The 22,542-nt window shown below is 43.0% G+C and overlaps 1 protein-coding gene across 1 annotated transcript in view; it reads right to left on the reverse strand.

Annotated features, from left to right (window-relative positions):
* vapa (VAMP (vesicle-associated membrane protein)-associated protein A) overlaps positions 1-22,542 on the reverse strand; it is a 94,382-nt gene that overhangs the window by 27,924 nt on the left and 43,916 nt on the right. Inside the window, exon 2 of the mRNA XM_078215729.1 lies at positions 16,005-16,157. Within this exon, the coding sequence (XP_078071855.1) occupies positions 16,005-16,157 (153 nt within the window). The remainder of the gene's footprint in view (positions 1-16,004; positions 16,158-22,542) is intronic.

Below are 22,542 nucleotides of genomic sequence, written 5' to 3' on the forward strand. Positions count from 1 at the left end.
TGAGAATTAGGAACAGTGCAAATGGAGCTGAGGCTGATTGCTAATCTTCAATTCAAGCAACATTTCTCTCATAGATTCAACCTCCTTAAAATGAGTTAGGAAACTACAGGCATACTGAACCGTCGTAGGTTAACAGTCTGGAGCGTCCAGAACACCTCTGGAGACACACACGCACACACGTTATGGCAGGCCAAGCAGCTACACCTTGTATTTTAAAATGAAACTGAAAATGTTTCTTACCTGCCAAGCTTAGCCCCTCCCATTAAGCACATGACTCTGTCCCTATCAATCACCTAATTAAAACTCTGCACTGAAAATCCCAGGGGGAACACAAGTAAACACAAATCCATTCGCTCGGTTTTTTAAAAAAACACTCCAGGTGTATTAATAACCATATAGTTGGTTCCAGTAACTTTTACAGATATAACGGGTCAAATGGCCTCTATTTAGGGACGAGCAGGGATTGGGGGGGGGGGGGGGGGGGGGGGGGGGGGGTCCAAGAAAGAGAATGGAAATGGCAGGAAAAAGACAACAAACTTGCATTTATAGACTGCCTTCATGACATCAGGTCATCCCGAAGTATTTCAGTCAACTCCTTTTGAAGTCTCATTGTTGTAACGTAATCAAAAAATATTTTTTTTACAACAGTTGCGTTGGGGGAAATGGTGCCAAGTTCATAGAAATCATAGAACCCCTACAGTACAGAAAGAGGCCATTCGGCCCATCGAGTCTGCACCGACCACAATCCCACCCAGGCCCTACCCCCATATCCCTACATATTTTACCCACCAATCCCTCCAATCTACGCATCCCAGGACACTATGGGGGAATTTTAGCATGGCCAATCAGCCTAACCCGCACATCTTTGGACTGTGGGAGGAAACCGGAGCATCCAGAGGAAACCCACGCAGACACGAGGAGAATGTGCAAACTCCACACAGACAGTGACCCAAGCCGGGAATCGAACCCAGGTCCCTGGAGCTGTGAAGCAGCAGTGCTAACCACTGTGCTACCGTGCTGCCCTCATTTGAATTGTAGATGAGTACATCCCCAAAAGTTAATTATATATGACAGTCCAGGGAAGAATTGTGGGGGTGTTACTTCATTGTGAGCATTCTGGCTAAGTCTACTTGTTAATACCTGCACATTAAAGCAGCACTCCAGCCACAGAGTGCATGACTGACACACATATCTTGGTGTAACTTTGCAAATCTGCATGCAAGATTAGCTTTTACTCACCCAGCTGGAATGCTGGGTTTTAGATTTCCTGTGTGTAAGCATATAACTCGATGGCTAGTCCCAAGAGAATTTATGGATCTGTCATCTCTTAAGAGATTGCGTCAGTATATGCCCAGTTGAAAAAAATCTCTCGCCTGTAGTAACCAATTTACGATTAAATATTTATCATGTGACTACATCTACCAAGGAAATGCAAACCACCTAAATAAGTGCCCAATTTACTATTTCACGCTCAACCATCCAGTCGAGGCCGATTCCCCCTGCAGCATTCTGTTCTACTCTCCATGACTTCCTCTGCGACTCTCATGTTCCTCAGTTTTCCTGTACCTACAATAGTTCAACAAATGGAATGCAAGAAAAGATGAAGAAAATAAAACACATTCAACAAAATAACCGAAGTATATGTGGACTATAGAAGAATGAATCTCAAACAGAAGAAGTTAGGGTTTGGGAGGCAAGTGTTTTACTCTTCCATCAGCATTGCCATGGTAACCCAACCAATTTACAATACGCTACCTGGGAGGGAGCAAACCAGAGGGAAAATAGTGCTGGAGATCAACAAGCAAAAGCAGTGGCGGGTAGACAGTGGGAGTCGGGGAGTGAGTGAGACCGAAGGAAACCGTGTCAGAGCCCAACAAATAAAAGCAGGGAGTCAACAGAAATACAGAGGGTTCAGGTCTGGGAGGAAACAGTGCCGAGAGCCGCTGGTAAAAATCGGGAATTCAGTGGGAGACTGAAAGCACATGGGAGGAACAAATCAACTGAAAATAAATCACAGCGTGACATCACAGAGCAGCAGACAGGTTTTCAGAGCACTGAGCTGGAGAGCGGCACGGTGGCACAGTAGCTAGCACTGCTGCCTCACAGCGCCAGGGACTCTGGTTTGATTCCTGGTTTGGGTCACTGTCTTTGAAGGCTGCACATTCTCCCCGTGTCTGTGTGGGTTTCCTCCGGGTGCTTTGGTTTCCTCCCACAGTCTGAAAGACGTGCTGGTTAGGTGCATCAGTCATGCTAAATTCTCCCTCAGTGTACCTGAACAGGCACCAGAGTGTGGCGACTAGGGGATTTTCACAGTAACTTCATTGCAGTGTTAACGTAAACCTACTGTGACATGAAATAAATAAACTTAATTTTGTGAAGGAGTTTGGGAACAGAGAGCAGAATAAAGTTCACCTGAGCCTCAAGAGCAAGGCAAGAAATAAACAAACTATTGGAGTCAAGTAAACAATCTAGAAGAATATATGTACAAAGCATATAAAGACTTAAATTAAATTTAAAGGTTAAAATATAGTTAATATCTTGTTTAAAAAGAGGGAATAAGGATTTTTTAGTTCATAAAGCTGAGACCTTTGCTTGCATCTCCTGGGCCATGTGGGAATTTCATTAAGGTAGGCAAGTGCCCAGGACCTGATAGGATATACCCCAGAATAAAGTGCAAGTGCAGGTCAGTGGGACTAGGCAAAAAATGGCACAGACAAAAAGGGCCAAAAGGCCTGTTTCTGAGCTGTAATTTTCTATGGTTCTAATACTGAGGGAGGCAAGGGAGGAAATTGCTGGGGCCTTGAGAGAAATCTTGGTCTCCTCACTGGCTACAGGGGAGGTCATGATGTGGAGATGCCGGCATTGGACTGGGGTAAACACAGTAAGAGTTTTAACAACACCAGGTTAAAGTCCAACAGGTTTATTTGGTAGCAAATACCATTAGCTTTCAGAGCGCTACTCCTTCTAATATGGAGCAGCGCTCCGAAAGCTAATGGTATTTGCTACCAAATAAACCTGTTGGACTTTAACCTGGTGTTGTTAAAACTCTTACAGGGGAGGTTCCAGAGATTGGAGAATAGCCAATGTTGTTCCTTTGTTTAAGGGTAGCAAGAATAATCCAGGTAAATACAGGCCGGTGAGCCTGACGTCAGTGGTAGGGAAATTATTGGAGAGGATTCTTAGAGACAGGATTTATTCCCACTTGGAAATAAGTGGACATATTAGTGAGAGGCAACATGGTTTTATGAAGGGGAGGTTGTGTCTCACTAACTTGATCGAGTTTTGAGAGGAAGTGACGAAGATCATTGAGGAGGGTCGGGCAGTGGATGTTGTTTACATGGACTTCAGTATGGCCTTTGACAAGGTCCCTCATGGCAGACGGGTGCAGAAGGTGATCAGAGGTGAGCTGGCAAGTTGGATACAAAACTGGCTCGGTCAAAGACAACAGAGTAGCAGTGGAAGTGTGTGTTGCTGAATGGAGGACTGTGACAAGTGGCATTCCTCAGGGATCAATGCTGGGACCTTTGCTGTATATAATGTAACTGGTTTGCTTAGTAAGTTTGCGAACGACACAAAGGTTGCTGGATTTGTGGATAGCGATGAGGATCATCAGAGGACACAGGATATAGATCAGTTGGAGACTTGGGCAGAGAGATGGCAGATGCAGTTTAATTCAGACAAATGTGAAGTAATGCTTTTGGAAGGTCCAACACAGAGGGAATATACAGTAAACGGCAGAACCCTTAAGAGTATTGATAATCAAAGGGATCTGGGTGTACAGGTACACAGGTCACTAAAAGTGGCAGTGCAGGTGGAGAAGGTAGTCAAGAAGGCATACGGCATGCTTGCTTTCATCGGCCGGACATTGAGTTTAAAAACTGGTAAGTCATGTTGCAGCTTTATAGAACCTTAGTTAGACCGCACTTGGAATATAGTGTTCAATTCTGGTTGCCACAGTACCAGAAAGATGTGGAAGCTTTGGAGAGAGTACAGAAAAGATTGATCAGGATGTTGTCTGGTATGGAGGGCATTAGCTGAGGAGAGGTTGCAGAAACTTGGTTTGTCCTCACTGGAACGACGGAGGTTGAGGGACGACCTGATAGAAGTCTACAAGATTATGAGAGGCATGGACAGAGTGGACAGTCACAAGCTTTTTCCCAGGGTGGAAGAGTAAATTACTAGGGGGCATAGGTTAAAGGTGCGAAAGGCAAGGTTTAAAGGAGATGTACGAGGCAGATTTTGTACAGAGGGTGGTGGGTGCTGAGAACTCGTTGCCGGGGGAGGTAGTGGAAGCGGATACGATAGAGAGTTTTAAGGAGCGTCTTGGCAAATACATGTATAGGATGGGAAGAGGGATATGGTCCCTGGAAGGGTAGGGGGTTTTAGTTAAGTCGGGCAGCATGGTTGGTGCAAGCTTGAAGGGCCAAAGGGCCTGCTCCTGTGCTGTAATTTTCTTTGTTCAGGACACATGTCTTGGCAGACCACATGTGTAGGAAGTGCCTCCAGCTCCTGAATGCAAGGGACCACAAGTCACTAAAGCCAAAGTTAATTTATTAGTCACAAGTAGGGCTTACATTAACACTGCAATGAAGTTACTGTGAAATTCCCCTACAGCACATCAAGGAGGGTGCATGCTTCCTGGATTCTATATCGTAGGAGGTTGTCATGCACAGACAGAGTTCAAGTGAGAGTAGGAAAGCAGCAGGAAGTACAGAAGTGTTCAGGGTATATGCCACTCTCGAGAAACAGTTACTCGACATTGAAGACTGCTGGGAATGACGATACCCTGAAGCAGTACAGGTCAGAAGCTGCTCTCTCTTCCCACGCAGTTTTAACGTGCTTCTCCACCTCGCTCCATGCTGTTTCTGCTCTTTAGAAACTACCTGTCCCACCAGAGGGATAAACAGAAGACCTCATGGCAAAACCCCCCACTCCAAGCACTGGCACCTAATGCGCCAAATCATCGTCTGAGCAAGGGACTGCAAAGGAGTCCACGTCACCCGTGCCACGACTAGATCCGACGACTGTTCGACTGACTACAGACTAACCCGCTCTGCTATCTCCATCACCCTAGCCCCAAACCGGCAGAGGCATAAAAAACTCTGCCGCAGGAGACTCAATGTCGCTGGAACTACTCAGTCAACACCTCAAGGCTAACCTGGCAATGACCAACATGCCAGACCCACAGTATGACCACAGTGCCTGGTCTGTCTCAAAAGCCACGATAGTCAGCACCTGCAAGGAGATGCTCAGGCTCTCGAGCAGGAAGCACCAAGACTGGTTCAACAAGAACGATTTGGAGCTCCAGGATCTCCCTGACCGCAAAAGCAAGGCATTCCTGAACTGGCAGCTCCACCAAAACTCAAGAAAGAGGAAACAAGCCTTCAGATAAATGAAGACTGAGGTGCAACACAGAACCCGAGATCCAAAGAACAGATGGTGGGTGGAAAGAGCGCAGGGGACTCAGCAACCACGACATACGCAACTTCTTCAGTACAATTAAAACCATCTATGATCAGAGTATCCAGGGGCCCACTTCACAGACAGCCAAAAATGGAGAGCCGTTCAAAGACAGAAAGGCAGTCAATGCTCACTCGAGAGCACTTGAGGTTCTCTTCAACCAAGATGGAGCCTTCAACGCAAATGCCCTTGACACCATCCTTCAACACGCCACCCACCACATCTCAGTGCAACCCCAGCTCACCATGAGGTTGAAAGAGCCATCCGACAGCTGAAAAACAACAAGACTTCTGACACAGATGGAATCCCCACTGAAATATTTAAAACGCAGCAGAGAAGTGCTTTTGACAAGAATCCACAACCTCACCACCATTGTCTGGGATGAAGAGAGCATGCCAGGAGATCTCAGACACCTTAATTGTGACCATCTTGAAGAAAGGAGACAGATTAGACTGTGGAAATTACCGAAGGATTTTCCTATTCTCTGCCACGGGAAAAGGTCATCATGAGAATCCTCTTCAACCTCCTCCTCCCAGTGGCTGAAGAGTTCCTCCCAGAGTTTCAGTGCAGTTTCCATCAAGAGGCACAATGGACATGAGCTTCAGTGTGCAACAAATCCAGGAAGAGTGCAGGGAGCAGCATCAACCTCGGTACATGGCCTTCTTCAATCTCGCAAAGACCTTTGACTCAGTCAACTGTGAGGGATTGTGGAACATCCTCCTCAAATTCAGCTGCCCATAAAAATTAGTCACCATTCCCAGCCTGCTCCAGGATGACATGCAAGCCGTTAACCTCACCAACGGAACCACGACAGACCCAATACATGTGCAAACTGGGGTCAAACAGGGCTGCATCATCACACCAACGCTCTTCTCCATCTTCCTTGCAGCAACACTCCATCCCATCACCCTGAAGCTTCAGAGGTGGAGCTAACCTACTGGACAAGCAGGAAACTGTTCAACATCTAACACTTCCAGGCTAGAATCAAGACCATTCCAATTTCTGTCATTAAGCTGCAGTACACAGACAACGCCTGTGTGCGCGCACACTCGGAGGAGAGTTGCAAACCATCATCGCACTTTCACCGAGGCATATGAGAGAATGGACCTCAGAGTAAACATCCGGAAAACAAAAGTCCTTTACCAGCCTGCTCCTGCCACACAAAACTGCCCGCCAACCATCAAGATCCACGGTGAGCCCAGGTCAATGTGGATCATTTCCCAAACCTCAGGAGCCTCCTCTTGGCGTGAGCAGACATCGACAATGAAATCCAGCATCAGCTCAATGTGCCTGTGCCTGTGCAGTCTTCCACTGCCTGAGGAACGAAGTGTTCGAAGACCGAGATCGCAAATCCAGCACCAAGCTCATGGTCTACAGAGCAGCTATGGTCCCTGCCCTCATGTATGCATCAGAAACATGGACAATGTACAGCCGACACCTCAAATCCCTGGAGAACGTTGCCTTCGCAAAATCCTGTAAATCCACTGGCAGGATAGTTATGCTAATGTGAGCGACCTCTCCCAGGCCAACATCCCCAGTATTGGGGCACTGGTCACACACGACCAGCTGCAATGTGCAGGCCACATTGTCTGCATGCCCGACACAAGACTCCCAAAACAAGTGCTTCACTCTGAGCTCCGCAATGGCAAGTGACCACTAGGAGGGCCAAGGAAACACGACAAGGACATTCTGATAGCCTCCCTAAATAAATGCAACATCCCCATCGACATGTGGGAATTGCTTGCCTTAGAATGCACACACTGGAGAAGAAATATCCGTGACAGCGCCAATCACCTCGAGCGTCACTGGGTGGAGCATGCGGAAATGTAAACACCGGAGAATGCAGAATCCAGAGCATCTCACCATCTCATCAAACACAACTGCCAAACCTACGGGATTGGACTATTGAGCCACCGCAGAACTCACCTCCCCAGAGGGGAAGCAAGTCATCCTCAACCCTGAGGGACTGCCAAAGCAGCAGAAAGATCAGACAATGACAGAAATGGCCAAAGGACTATACAGGTGGCAACAAAATGGAGAAATGAAATGATCACCCGACTAGGGGTTTTCTATAGGCCGCCAATTAATGGGAGATATAGAAGAGCAAACCTGAAGGGAAATCACAGATGTGCAAGTACTATAAAGTGGTAATACTAGGGGACTTTAGTTATGCAAATATCATCAGGGATCGTAATATAGTGAAGGGTGAGGAATTTCTAAAATGTATTCAGAAGAACTTCCTTGACCAATATATTCTTGGCCCAACTTGAAAGGAGGCATTGCTAGATCTTGTGCCAGGGAATAAGCGGAAGCCAAGTGGACCAGCTATCGGTGGGGTGACACTTGGTTATCTTGGCTTAGGTTAGTAATGGAGCAATGGAGAACAGCAAGGTACAATCTAAAGTAGAACTTCTAAATTGGAAGAGGGCTAACTTCAGTGGAATGAAAGTAAGTCATACTGTTGATTTGGTGAGCCAGTGGGTGAAATGGCGGTCTCTTATGCCATGACACTTCTGTGATTCTGTGAAAGGGGTTCTAGCCAGATTAAAATGGAACCAGAGACTGACAAGAAAATATAAAACAGAACAAGAGTGCTGGAAAATGGGATTAGAATAGATAAGTGTTTGATGGCTGACACAGACACAATGGACTTCTTGCTGTGGAGAACTCTGACTATAACTTTGAGATTGTGACAAAACAAAGAGGATGCAAGATGCATAGCAGATTAAATTGACAAGAGGGGGCCAGGTCAAATGTCAAAATACCATAAGTTAGACGGATGTGAAGAGCAAAACGTAATTTGCAAAGAGAGAAAATGAGAATTGAATGGCAGTTAACATAAAAGTGGAGCCAAAATCTTCAACCAGCATGCAAATAGAAAGCAGGTAGTAAAAGGCAGAGCAGGGGCAGATTCAGGATAAATAAGGTGATACATGCTTAAAGATGCAGTGCAAGGCTAGAATACATAATGAGCACTTTCTCAGTATTTACAAAGGAAGAGGATGCTGACAAAATATCGGTATAAGTGGGGGTGGTGAGGTGAAAATTGATAGGCAGGATGAACTGGAGGTCAAAGTGAAATTTAATAGTAATGCACAGGATTATGGTAGGTTTAGCTACGGTAGACAAAGAAAAACTATTCTCATTGTGGGGTGGAGGAGGAGGAGGAGTTGGTGGGGAGACAGTGGCATAGTAGGTAATGTCACTGGACCAGTAATCCAAAGACTCAGGCTAATACACTGAGGACACAGTTTCAAATCCCACCACAACTGGTAGAATTTGAATTTGATTAATACAAATCTGGACAATAAAGCTAGTCTTAGTAATTGTGACCACGGGACTATCATTGATTGTCCTAAGAACCCATCTGGTTCACTGATGTTCTTTAGGAATGGAATTCTGCAATTCTTACGCAATCTGGCCTTTTATGTAACTCCAAACCCACAGCAATGTGGTTGTCTCTCAAATGACCTCTGAAATGGCCCAGCAAGCCATTCAGTTCAAGGGTAATTAGTGATGGACAACAAATGCTGGCCTTGCCAGCGACACCCAGATCTCATGAAAAAATACATTTTTAAAATGATGGTCAAGCACTGGGGGGGGGACACCAGATCTAAGGTTTTGTGCAAGAGATGTAGGAGAAATCTGGGAAACACCTTTTTCTTTTACACAGAATAATTTGGAAGATGCTGCCTGTAAAGGTGGTAGAAGAGAAGACATTCAGTGACTTGAAAAGGAAAATCGGTGGGCACATGGGAAAAAGAAACCTGCAGGACGACAGAAAGTATGGGGGGGGGGGGGAGCTGACTGACTGACAAGAGTCAGCATGGATCCGAATGGCCTCCTTGTGTGCTATTACGACTAAGGTGGATTGCACTCCAAAAGATGTGCGGATTAGGTTGACTGGCCATGCTAAATTGCCCTTCGTTTCAGGGGATTAGCAGGATAAATACAGGGGTAGGGACTGGGTGGGACTGTTGTTGGTGCAGGCTGAATGGGCCAAATGGCCTCCTCCTGCACTATAGGGATTCTGTGATTGGTTTGCTTGAATCGACCATGCCTCCCACCTTGAAAAAATCTCTCGCTCCAGTTTTTTTTTTAAAAGGGTGGAAATCAAGTATATCAAATTGCATGACATGGAAACAATTTGCATAACCAAATTTAACATTTCAAAAGGTTTTTTTTTGTCGTCACCCAGTTGGTTCTAATGTAGTTAAAGTAACAAAGTTACCCCTCGGCCAGAGAGAAAACATAAGATACCAAGGTCAAAGGAAAAAGGGAGATAAAAGATTGCAAACATTATTTTACATGACATCCCTTTTCGACAATATATTAATCATAAGTAGCCACTCACTAAGTAATTAGTAATTGGTCCCTAACACAAGGCAGAGTTCAATAATAATTGAGTGAACCAAAATTAATTCCTAGGAAATAATTTCATAAGAGGAACATAGTAACAAGGATAGTCATTTCAGCCCCTCAAACCTGCTCCACCATTCAATTAGATCACAGCAGATCAAGATCTTAGCTCCATTCAGTTGTCTTGGTTCAGTAATACAACCATGCCAAACAAATATCTAGCAATCCCAGTTTTAAAATGTTTGATGAAAGGTCACAGGCGTGTAAAGTTAATTATTTCTCACTGACAGATGCTGTCAGACCTGCTGAGCATCTCCAGCATTTGCTGTTTTTCTATTAGTTATTTAGCAAGGTTGTCATTTCTGGATTTCCAATTGTATTAAATTTCGATACAGTTGCAGCGCCCAGTTTTCATGCAGATCACAATTCATGGTTGCTGGAAGCAACATGATCACAACTTCCAAAAATTCATTTAATTTGTTATGGACTTTCGCAACTTGGCAATTTTTTTCCCCATTCAAACGATGTGGGTATCCGTCGCTGGTAAGGTCAGCATTTATTGCTCATCCCTAATTGCCCTCAAGGTGGTGCTGAGCCATCATCTTGAACTGCTGGAGTTTGTGGGCTATAGGTACAATCATAGTGCTGTTGGAGAGAGTTCCAAGAAATTGACCTCATGAAGATGCAGGCTGAACAACACATTCCCAAGTCAGGATGGTGTTCGACGTGAAGGGGAACTTGCCATTGGGGCTGCTCCTGTCTATCTGTTGCCCTGTTCTTCTGAGGCTACAGGTTTGGAAGAAGCTTTTGCAAAGTGCTGCAGTGCATGTCACAAATGGTCCATAGAAGGGATGAATGTTGAAGGTAGTGGTTTGGGCGCAATTAAATGGGCTGCTTTGTCCTGAATAGTGCCAAGCACAAGTACTTTGGAACTACATTTATCCAGCAAAGTGGGAGTATTCCATCACATTTATGACTTGTGCCTTGCAGATAGTGGACAGGCATTTGGGAGCAAGGTGAGTTCTTAACTGTAGAACATCCAGTCTCTGCCCTGCAACTGCACATTATCTGGCTCGACCAGGTAAGTTTCTAGTCAATTAATTACTTGTCCTGTAACATAACCAATGTTCCCCGGTCTTAGATAGATATATTTCTCCATGGAAATCTCCCATCATCATTGCCACAAGAGGTCACAGGTTTAGGGTGCTGGGGAGTAGGTACAGAGGAGATGTTAGGGGTAAGTTTTTCACTCAGAGGGTGGTGGGTGCGTGGAATCGGCTGCCAGTAGTGGTGGTGGAGGCGGATTCGATAGGATCTTTTAAGAGACTTTTGGATAAGTTCATGGAAGTCAGTAAGATAGAGGGTTATAGGTAAGCCTAGTAGGTAGGGACATGTTCGGCACAACTTGTGGGCCGAAGGGCCTGTTTGTGCTGTACCTTTTCTATGTTCTATCATTAATTTATGTGGTCTAGCTTTCTAATGGATGTATTGACAGAAGGATTGGGTTTGATCTCCCTTGTACTGAAGTAACTTACTTCCGTCAGCGTGGCATGGTGCTGGAAAACGTCTCACTACATCTGGACTAGGGAGAAGGGAAAGCATTCAGCTTAGGTTTTTGTTTCTGCTTACTATTTCTTGTCTCCTGATGGAAAGTGCACGTTAATAAACACAGGATTTGGGTTACCTGCAGTGCTCCTCATGATAAAAAGCAACGTCAATATTCATCATCTAGACACTCACACAAAAACAAATCTAACAATCCAGAGGTTGGATCCAGTGCCTACATCTTCGTTTTTTGTCCTGAAACTTTGCTATGGTAAAACCTAAACCATTCTTAGTGTCAGTTGGTTACACTCTCACCTGAGTCAGAAGGTTTTGTTCAAGTCCCATTTCAAGACTTGAGCAGGACAATCCCAGCTTTCAATGCAGTGCAGTGCTGAGTGAATGCTGCACTATCATTGGTGCCGTCTTTCAGATGAAATTTCCCCCCCCCCCCCATCCTCAAACCATACAAACTAGGAGTAGACAATCTGGTTTACTCAAGCCTGCTCCGCCATTTAATATCTTGGCTGATCAGATTGTAACCTCAACTCCACACTGTCCCCTACCCAAATAACCTTTCACACTCTTGCTGATCAAAAATATATCTACCTGCATCTTAAAAACATGCATATTTGGAAGAAAATGGACTAGTTAGTGATAGGCAGCATTGTTTTGTATGGGGAAGGTCATGTCTCGCCAACTTGATTGAGTTTTTTGAAGAGGTGACAAAGATAATTGATGAGGGAAGGGCTGTGGATGTAGTTTATATGGACTTTAGTAAGGTGTTTGATAAGGTCCCACACGGCAGACTGGTACAAAACTAAAATCACATGGGTGGATTCGCTGGATGGATACAGAACTGGCTTGGTTATAGAAGACAGCGCGTAGAGGTGGAAGGGTATTTTTCAGAATGGAGATCTGTAGATAATGGTGTTCCATAGGGATCAATACTGGGACCTCTGTTGTTTGTAGTATATATAAATGATCTCGAGGAAAATTGGGTGGTCTGATTAGTAGGTTTGCAGATGACATGAAGATTGGTGGATTTGCTGACAGTGGCAAGGATTGTCAGAGGATACAACAGGATACAAATAGATTGGAGACTTGGGGACAGAAATGACGGATGGAGTTTAATCTGAACAAATGCAAGGTGATGCATTCCGGAGGATCAAATTTAGGTGTGAATTATACTGTAAATGACAGAATCCTTGGGAACATTAACAGAGAGATCTGGGTGTGCAGGTCCACAGTTCCCTAAAAGTGGCCAAGGTGATTAAGAAAGCACATGGCATGCTTGCCTTCATCAACCAGGGCATTGAGTATAAGAGTTGGGAAATCATGCTGCAGCTACATAAAACCTTGGATAGGCTACATTTGGAGTATTGTATGCAGTTCTAATCACCAGATTACGAGAAGGACATGGAAGCTTTGGAGAAAGTGCAAAGAAGGTTCACCAGGATGTTTCCTGGTCTCAAGCGCGTTGGCTATGAGGCGAGGTGAATCAACTAGGATTGTTGTCACTGGAAAGACAGAGATTGAGGGAAGACCGATAGAGGCTTTTTCCGGGGGGGGGGGGGGGGGGGGGGGGAGAAGAGAGAGAGAGAGAGAGAGGAGAGAGAGAGGAGGAGGAGAGAGAAGTGTCAATTACAAAGGGGCACATGTTCAAGGTGAGAGGGAAAGTTTAAGGGAGATGTGCGGGGAAGTCTTTCAGAGTCATGGGTGCCTGGAACGCATTGCCGGAGGTAGTAGTGGAAGCAGGCACATTAGCAACATTTAAGGAGCATCTGGATGGGTGCGTGAATAGGGAGGGAATAGAGGGATACGCACCGAGTAAGGGCAGAATGTTTTTTCTTCAGTTCAGTTAGGGCATCATGATCGGCACAGACTTGGAGGGTTGAAGGGCCAGTTCCTGTGCTGTACATTTCTTTATGCTCTGTTCTATTTAAAGACTTTGCTTCCGGTGTGTTTTGAGGAAGAATTTTCCAAACACGACCCTTCTGAGAAAAATAATTCATCTCCATCTTAAACACCTAGATTCATCCACAAAGAGAAACATTTCTACATCCACCCTGTCAAGGTTCTTGCATGTATCAATTCAATCGTCTCTTACTCTGAACTCCAGCAGATACAAACCTAGCCTATCAACGTTTCCTCATAAGACAACCTGCCCATTCCAAGTATTAGTCTGGTAAATCTCTGAAATGCTTCCAACACTTTTACATTCTTCCATAATTAAGGAGATCAACACTGTACACTGTACTCCTGATGTGGTCTCACCAATGCTTTGTATAACTGAGGCATAACCTTCCTACTTTTGTAATCAATTAACCTCAATAAATGGTAAGATTCTATTAGCTTTCCCATTTACTTGCTATACCTGCATACTAAACTTTTGTGATTCATGCACTATGACACCCAAATTCTCTGCATCTCAGAGCTCTGCAATCTCTCACCATTTAGATATGATTTTTTAAATTCTTCCTGCCAAAATGGATAATTTTGCATTTGACTATATTACACTTCATTTGCTAAATCTTTGCTCTCTCACTTAATCTTTTTATATCCTCTCGTAGTTTTCTTTCCTCTACACAATTTATTCATCTATCAATCTTTGTGTTACCATCAAGCTGAGCAACCATACTTTCAGTCCCTTCATCCAAGTCATTCATGTTTTGTTGCCCCAGCACTGATCCTTGTGGCATGGCACAGTCGACCAGTCTGCCTTCTCAGATGGACGTAAAAAATTCCATGGCAATATTTCGGAGGAACAAAGTAACACATATCCCGTTTGTGGAGGTTCACTGCGCAGATTAGCTGCCATATTTCCTACACTAACAATGAAACACTTCAAAAGTACTTCATCAGTTGTAGAACACTTTGGGTGTTCCAGTGTCATGAAAGGAACGTGATAAACGCACATCTATTTCCTTTCTAAGTTTGAAATATTTCATTTCAGAATCAAAGGAAATTCTGTGCTGCAACTTAATGATATGGATTTTGCAGTCATGACACTCATCCAGGTTTCTTGTATGTTGATGCACTGCAACTTGCAGTTATCAGAAATCTGAAACAGCACGACACCCCCTACAGAAGATCTGGGACCGGAGAGATCAGGTCAGGCCAATCTGCATATACTTAATCAAACTGAATAATCTCATTGAACCATTCAATGTCCAAACCAGGAAATGTAAAATACAATAATTAATACAAAGTAAAATCAAACACAAAATAACGAGGATGAAACAAAGTTAGAATTGGCAGAGAGAGACAAACAAGAGTGTTAAAGGAAGTAAAAACATTTTAAAATCTCTGGCATTGATTAAAATCTGGAAGAATGAGGCATTACACTTGGAATAGAAATTATTTTGCAGTAATTAAGACTCAACACACCATGACTGAATGATAAGCTATAACATTTCTAACATGGTCAGTGAACATCTAGTGGGTAAGCACCAGAAACTGACACCCCTCCACACATTTTAATGTTGTGTTCTTCGGGGAGATACTGTTATTGTACAGCATCTGGAGGAACAGGGCAGTAACAGTAACTTCCAGTTTTCCATGTTGAAGTGCATACATATGGACACTGGAGGTTGTTGTCCAATTTGATCCCTAACAGTTAGCGCTTGTTGGCTTTGATTATAATACATAGAAGTGAGGAACCAAATAAGTATACGTTATACTTGGACAGTTCTTCTGGTGAATTCATGCCTCTGGCATAAACTACTCAACGAATAGTTCATAATAAACCAAAGATTGAAACGAGCAACCAAGTCATTCAGCTAAGAGAAGCAATTACCTCCAAACATCAGGGTGCCAGGAAGAAAAATCTGGACAAATGTGCCTAGTCCTCTACATCCTATAAAATTTCTACATTTAAATCTTCTTAAAACATAAGAATGTTCTCAATCTCAACTGAGAAGTAGCACAAAACTGCTTGGAAATTTAGTTTTACTGATTAGTTAAAAATTATATTGCCACTGTCAAACAAAAGACTGCAACCATTTGGAGTCAAGTTAAAAATATCTAAATCAAACCTAGCAAAAAATGTCAGATGATCCTCAGCTACTCAGATTGAAAAGCTGCCTGTAAATTTATTAAAAGCCTGATAATTGCTATCTATTTTAGTACAGTATCCACGACTATTTACAGTTTAACTGAATAGTCATAGGAACATCATACATTTATTTATGAATACTGCCACACTCAGCAATGGAGATATGAATCTCAAATTACAAGTAGACGCTTAGATGCATGCAGTTTTAATGAACGAATGTAGTCAATGATGTATACTCTAAAATCAAGAGCACACAATTTCAACTAATTCTAATAACTAAAAACAAATTTTTTGCATTTTAATTAAAAATCATCAATTTATATATATTGAAGTCTATCTGACCTTGCCATAATTAGCATAGAACAGGATTTTCCAGCCACGCTCACCCCAAGGCCTGAAAATCCTACCCGAGGTCAACGGGCCTTTGCATGATCCGTGTCCCGCCTGTTACGATTCCCGTGGCGGGAAAATTCTGCCCTCAGAGTCATACAGCGCAGAAAAAGCTCTTCGAGTCTGTACCAAAAATAACTGCCACTAAAGTCATGCTAATCCCATTTTCCAATAGAGTCAGAGTCATCATTCTTACCAGAAACAGTAACCGTTGTTCCAGGATCAATAATTCCACTGTTGGGCCGTACACAATACCGGCGTGGTGCTGTAGTCTTCACTTTGAAGCAGACCTTCTTATCTGCTGGGTTTTTCAATTTGAGATTTGTAGTTACGACATCTGTAAATGGACCTACAAATATACATGCAAAAACATTAATAAAAAGGAGAAAGAACTTCTATTTCATCTTTCACAGCCAAGTCATTTTGATTTTGCATCATCATGGGATACATATTCCACAGAAATCTACACCCCCCCCCTATGTAAGGAAAGTTATCTGAAAGGCTGGGGAGCATGGAGTTTTGAATTCCATTTTATAATTTGCAGACCTCGAAATCATAGATTGCTACACCACAGAAAGGGACCATTTGGCCTGTTGAGTCTGTACTAGCTCTCTGAAGACGTTATTTATCTAATGCCACTCCCCAGCTTTCTCCCCAGAGCCCTGCGCATTTTTCCTTTTCAAACAAAACCCAATTCCCTCTTAAATGCCTGGATTAAACCTGCCTCCACCACATTCTCAGGCAATGACCAGTAAGTATGATGGCACAGTGGTTAGCACTGCTGCCTCACAGCACCAGGCACCGGTTGAATTTCGGCCTTGGATGACTGTGTGGAGTTTGCACATTCTCCGTGTCTGCATGGATTTCCTGTGGGTGCCCCGGTTTCCTCCCACAGTCCAAAGATATGCAGATTAGGTGGATTGGCTATGCTAAATTACCCAGGTGTCCAAAGATGTCTTTGTAATGGCTATCATATCATACTCATTTCTATCTGTGCTAAAATTCATCCATCTTGCAATTCTGAAAGAGCTAAAACTGTACAGAAGTGAACGCAGTCACACACACAGCTGGAGGAGACACACTGGAGGAGAATGCTTCAGCTTTGAACTGTTTTGAGGAGTGGTGATGGCAGATTTGGGGAACCATTAATAACTTCAACTAACATGAAGGCCATGAAAGCAAAATGAATAGACAGAGGGGGGAAAAAAAGGCAGTTGATAAAGCGCAATGCAAATGATCAGAGATGGCCTCATCAGTGAATGACCCGATGGGAGCAAGATGATGGCAAGCTTAAGGGGTGCCCATAAATATGGTTCAGGGAGTTAATATGGAGGGAGACATTGAGAGAAAATAGGAGGACAGTCAACTTAGGAGGAAGAATGTGAGTGGAGATGGAAATTGAATGCACCGACAATGAGAAATCACTCCGCGCAATGGCTGAGGGAGGAAAGCAGGGAAGATCTCAGCAAAAATATTACAACGGGCGATAGATAGAGATTATAATTGAGATGAGATGCTCAAAGTAGAACACACCGCCAGAGGAAGGTGACAGAACAAGGTTGATTTGGTGATAAGTCACAAACCCATGACAGTGGTTTGGATAGGGCAAGTGGCAGAAGATACACCCTCAGCCAAGTTTCTGGCAAGGACATAATGTCAATATATTCATCCACAATAAATTCATGGCTTAGGAACGAGCTGCTTGCCATCTAACAGACATTCATTAGGGAGACGTAAATAGGAGTGGCGATAACTGATCCATCGGCAGGGTTTGCAGGATCAGAATTGCAAGCGGGACAAGTGAAAGATTCTACTCAAGGAAAATTCCACTCACTCCTCAACTATCTCCTTGTAAATTTCAAATTATGCTCATTTTTAAAATTCTAATTAATTTTTGAATTTTTAGGATCCATTCTCATCAACATGGAGAGAATATTACCTATTCAAATTCACATGGAAACTAGTAAATTCTGAAAATAAACAGCCGTGTACAACTTCACAAGAGTTAATGTAATTTTACAGAATCTCAATGTTTTTTTAAACAGTGCAGGAGGCCATTCAGCCCACCGAGTCTGCACTGGCTCTGAAAGAACATTCCACCCAGTCCCACTCCACTGCCTTATCTCCAGAACCTTGCACATTCTTGCTTTTCAGATAGCAATCCAATTCACTTTTGAATATGTCGATCAAACTTGCCTCTGCCATCCTCTCAGGAAGTATCTTGCGCGCAATCATTTTTACTCCTTTCCCCAATTATTTTCAACGTGTCCTCTAATTCTTGATGCACTCGAGTGGAGCAGTTTTTCATTATTTACCTTTCTATACCATCAAGATCTTGAATTGCTCTATCAAGTCTCCTCTCAACCCTCTTCTCTCCAAGGAAAACAGTTCCAACCTCTCCAATCTATCCTCATAGTAGTTTGTCTTTGGGATCATTCTTGTGAATCTCCTCATCTCCTTCCTCAAGAATGGTGCCCAAAACTGGATGCAGTACTCCAGAGGAAGTCTAACTCATTGCAACAAATTGCAAATAGTGACAAAATGGTTGCAATTTTCAATGCATGTGTGGTAACTTGGCCACAAAAAAGTAGTCAAACACGTCGTGATGTTCACTCTTTATAAAAAATATCAAAATACAGCACAGCATGGACTCAGTACTGGAGGCAGCAAGTTTGATTAGAGTTACACTAAACGCATGAAAACCCGTGCTACTGATGTCACTCACGCATGCTCATATCTGCTAAACACTTCAGTACATACATTCAAATAGGATGATGCTAACGATAACACACTATAACAGCATGATCCACTAACGTGAGCACTAATAGCATGTGGCATTGCTCATACTTAGCTGGAAGGGCGAAAGTGATCAAAGGACATGGGGGGAGGGGGGGGGGGGGGGGGGGGGAGAAAGAGTGGCAGGATCAGGGTATTAAATGACGATCAGCCATAATCATGATGAATGGCGGAGCAGAAAGGGCTGAATGGCCTACTCCTGCTTCAGAAGCATGTTCTACTTCAAGATGTCAGTAACCCTAATGTGGCTTAGATACCCCTATTAAACACTTCTTTTATCATTAACATTGGTGGAGCAGACTCAATGGGCTGAATGGCACACTTCTGCTCCTATGTCTTATGATATTGTAATCAGTAAGGGAATCAAAGTTTATGGGGATAAAGTGGGAAAGTGGAGTTGAGGATCATCATATCAGATCAGTCATCACCTTATTGAATGGCGGAGCAGATCCAATAGGCCAAATAGCCTACTTTTGCTCCTATGTCTTATGGTCTTAATAGATAATTTAAATGCAACACATCCGAACAGTTTCGGAAGTTCAACCCTGAGCCTTAAAATTAGTAAGTACTTCAGGCCTGGGTTATAAAAGAAAACTATCCATTATCACATGCAATTCCATATTTAAATATATTTGATGGTAGGTGACCTGGACACAGAACCATATTCTGAAAATATTACTTAGACATTTGTTTTCAAAGCCAAAAATAAAATTTATGTTGGAGGAAATTGCAAAATAACTTCCAAAAGTCTGTTTAAGTTTTCATAATTCTATGCAGCAGAGAACAAGCTTCCAAATAAGATTGGATGTGATTACATGCTGGCCCAACACTGATCCAATCCAAAATGGCTGATAGCAAGGTTAGTAAACAGGCATGTAGTCCTCAATGAACCGAATATTTTGAAATCCTACACTAATTCATGCTGGCTCACTCATGTGAGCATAAATAGCATGCGACCTTGCTCATGCTTAACTGCAGGAAATGGTGTATTAGGCTGAAAAAAGTCATAACCCTTGCCTTAAACAATAACCAAAGTTCTTGGAACATGACCTGAAGCATTAACTCCACTTTACTCCCTATGCTGCCAGGCCTATTGAATATTTTCCGCATTTTCGGTTCTTGGAACACTTCTTTTAAAAAAATGTCAACACCACTGCTAGGGTGGTAACATTTGAAGACGCAACCATATAAAAGTGTTAAAATACTGACTACATTTTATGAGTGTCCTTGATTTATGACTGCCAAAATATTATAGCTTTCAACTTCAGGCCACCTCCAAAGGATAAGCTTTATTTTCACGTTTCCACTATAATCTTATGTTGCAGGTATGCAAATAAAAATTCAAAACCCAACACTTGACAAGTTTGAAGTATCTAAAATATCCAACAAAAAACAATGATAACCACATTGCAGAAAAGATTCATGAGAATGGTTCCAGGGATAAGGAACTTCAGTTATGAAGATAGAATGGAGAAGTTGGGACTGCTCTCCTTGGAGAAGAGAAGGGTGAGAGTAGATTTGATAGATATATTCAAAATCCTGAGAAGTCTCGATGGAGCAGATAGGGAAAAACTGTTCCCAGTGACAAAAGGATCAAGAACCAAGAGCCACATCTTTATTGTAACTGGCAAAAGAAACAATGGTGACACAAGGAAAAAGATTTTCAGACAGTGAGTGATGAGGATCCGGAATGCACCACCTGAGAGTGGTTCAAATGAGGCATTCAAGAGGAAATTGGATTATCTGAAAAGGAAGAATATGCAGGGCTCTGGGGAGAAAGTATGGAAATGGCACTAGGTGTATTGTTCCTGCAGAGAGCCAACATAGACACAATAGGCCAAATGGCTTTCTTCTGTGCTGTTAGCATTCTATGATAACTGCCTTTTTAACCCCTTATTTAATCATCCTTATATACCAATTACTTGCTTATTCAATGATTGCATTTGAATATCAGTATCTGATTTCAAGCTTAGTAATTGTTAGTTTATGACTTGGTAATCTGCTGACAACTATGAATTAACCTTATGTTACCAATTTACCAATCCTTCATGTAATTAATTACTATCAACTGATGCAAGTCAGTTCAATGAGCCAACTTTTGGCATTATTCAGTCCCAGAGATATGCTGAGTGGTAGAACTTGTTTAAGTGTTAAGGTGAAGAGGTTAAGGATTCAGCTTGTGCCCTTGATGAATATTTTTGTCAAGTTATCAAGCAATGGGCTGAGTAACAGTTTATTTATTTGTCACAAGTAGGCTTACATTCACACTGCAAGTTACTTTGAAAATCCTCTAGTCGCCACACTTTGGTGCCTCAGTGTTCGGGTACACTGCGGGAGAATTTAGCACGGCCAATTCACCTAACCAGCATGTCTTTCGTACTGTGGGAGGAAACAGGAGCACCCGGAGGAAACCCATACAGACACGGGGAGAACATGCAACTCCACACAGACAGTGACCCAAGCCGGGAATTGAACCAGGATCCCTGGTGCTGTGAGGCAGGTGTGCTAGCTAACCACTGTGCTACCGTGCCACCACATGGTAACAATATTGTACTACGTGAAATGGGACAGATACATAATCATAGCCCGCATCAATTAACAGGAGCAGCCTTGCAGTCACGACATTTGTATTTCTAAGCTCTCCATATATTATACTATGTATAAGGAAACAATGGTAAAATTGAAAGGCAATATTAACTGATTTAAGCCTTTATTCCTTTATGGGATGGTCAGCTCAACCCCAATTGCCCTTAAACTAGTGGTTTGCTAGGTCATTTCAAAGGGCACTTATGAGACAATCACAGTGTAGGTTTGGAGTCACATGCAAGCCAGACTTCACAACAGTGAACCAGATGATAAATGATCACAAAGTAGCTTTATATTAATGAATTTAAATTCTACCAGCTGCCATGATGGGATTTGAACCCATGTCCCAGAACATTAGCATGGGCCTCTGGATTACTACTAGCGATATTAGCACTATGCCACCATCTGCCCCAAAGTGACTGAAACTAATTTTATGTATCAACATCCTTTGAACAAACACGCAAGCGAACAACTACAGGTGATCATGACTTCTTTGATGTGGAGATGCCAACGTTGGGACTGGGGTGGGCACAATAAGAAGTCTCAACACCAGGTTCAAGTCCAATAGGTTGATTTGGTAGCACGAGCTTTCGGAATGCTGCTCCTTCATCAAATCAGTAGCCACTCACCTGATGAAGGAGCAGCGCTCCGAAAGTTCGTGCCATCAAATAACCTGTTGGGACTTTAGCCTGATGTTGTGAGACTTCTTTAGACTTGTATTCTCTTGTTTTGGAATTGTTACGAGTTCAGATGAAAAGTCATCGACTTGGAACATGAATTTTGTTTCTCTCTCCTCACTTGATGAGTACTGTTGCGTACCTTCTATGTAACTGCGATGTGAAAACTTCTAGTGACACGGGAAGTACAGAAAGTCACAAAAAAGCTCCAACCAGTCACAAGTTTAATCAAACTTCCTACCACTACCAGGAACCAACAATGCCAAAAAGTACATGACATGGCCCATAACAGAGTAACAATACCTACTGTCCCGAGAAGGTCACAAAAATCAAGAGGAGTCACCCTTATTTCACTCATTCCCACTCACCTCCCACCATCTATTTCATAATCAATTGGGACAGACTCAAGATTTATGCTCAACGCCTGGTCAGAATATCACAACAAAAATGTAACACCCAAGGGTGAACAGGTGGCACAAACTTCAAAAGCAGCAACAGTCACTCAGCACAAAATTGAGTGACATACCAGATTGAGAAGCAGCCCCAAAGACCGACATCCACCAATGCAGAGAATCACTGTCCCCTTGCCAGAAGTTCGCCCCCAAGCACTCCAGTCTTCCTAAAGTTTTGGAAGATTAGTGAAGTATTCCAAGTTCCACATGCTGGCTAAACCTC

The sequence above is a fragment of the Mustelus asterias genome, chromosome 7 (assembly GCF_964213995.1).
Source record: "Mustelus asterias chromosome 7, sMusAst1.hap1.1, whole genome shotgun sequence".
NCBI lineage: Eukaryota > Metazoa > Chordata > Chondrichthyes > Carcharhiniformes > Triakidae > Mustelus > Mustelus asterias.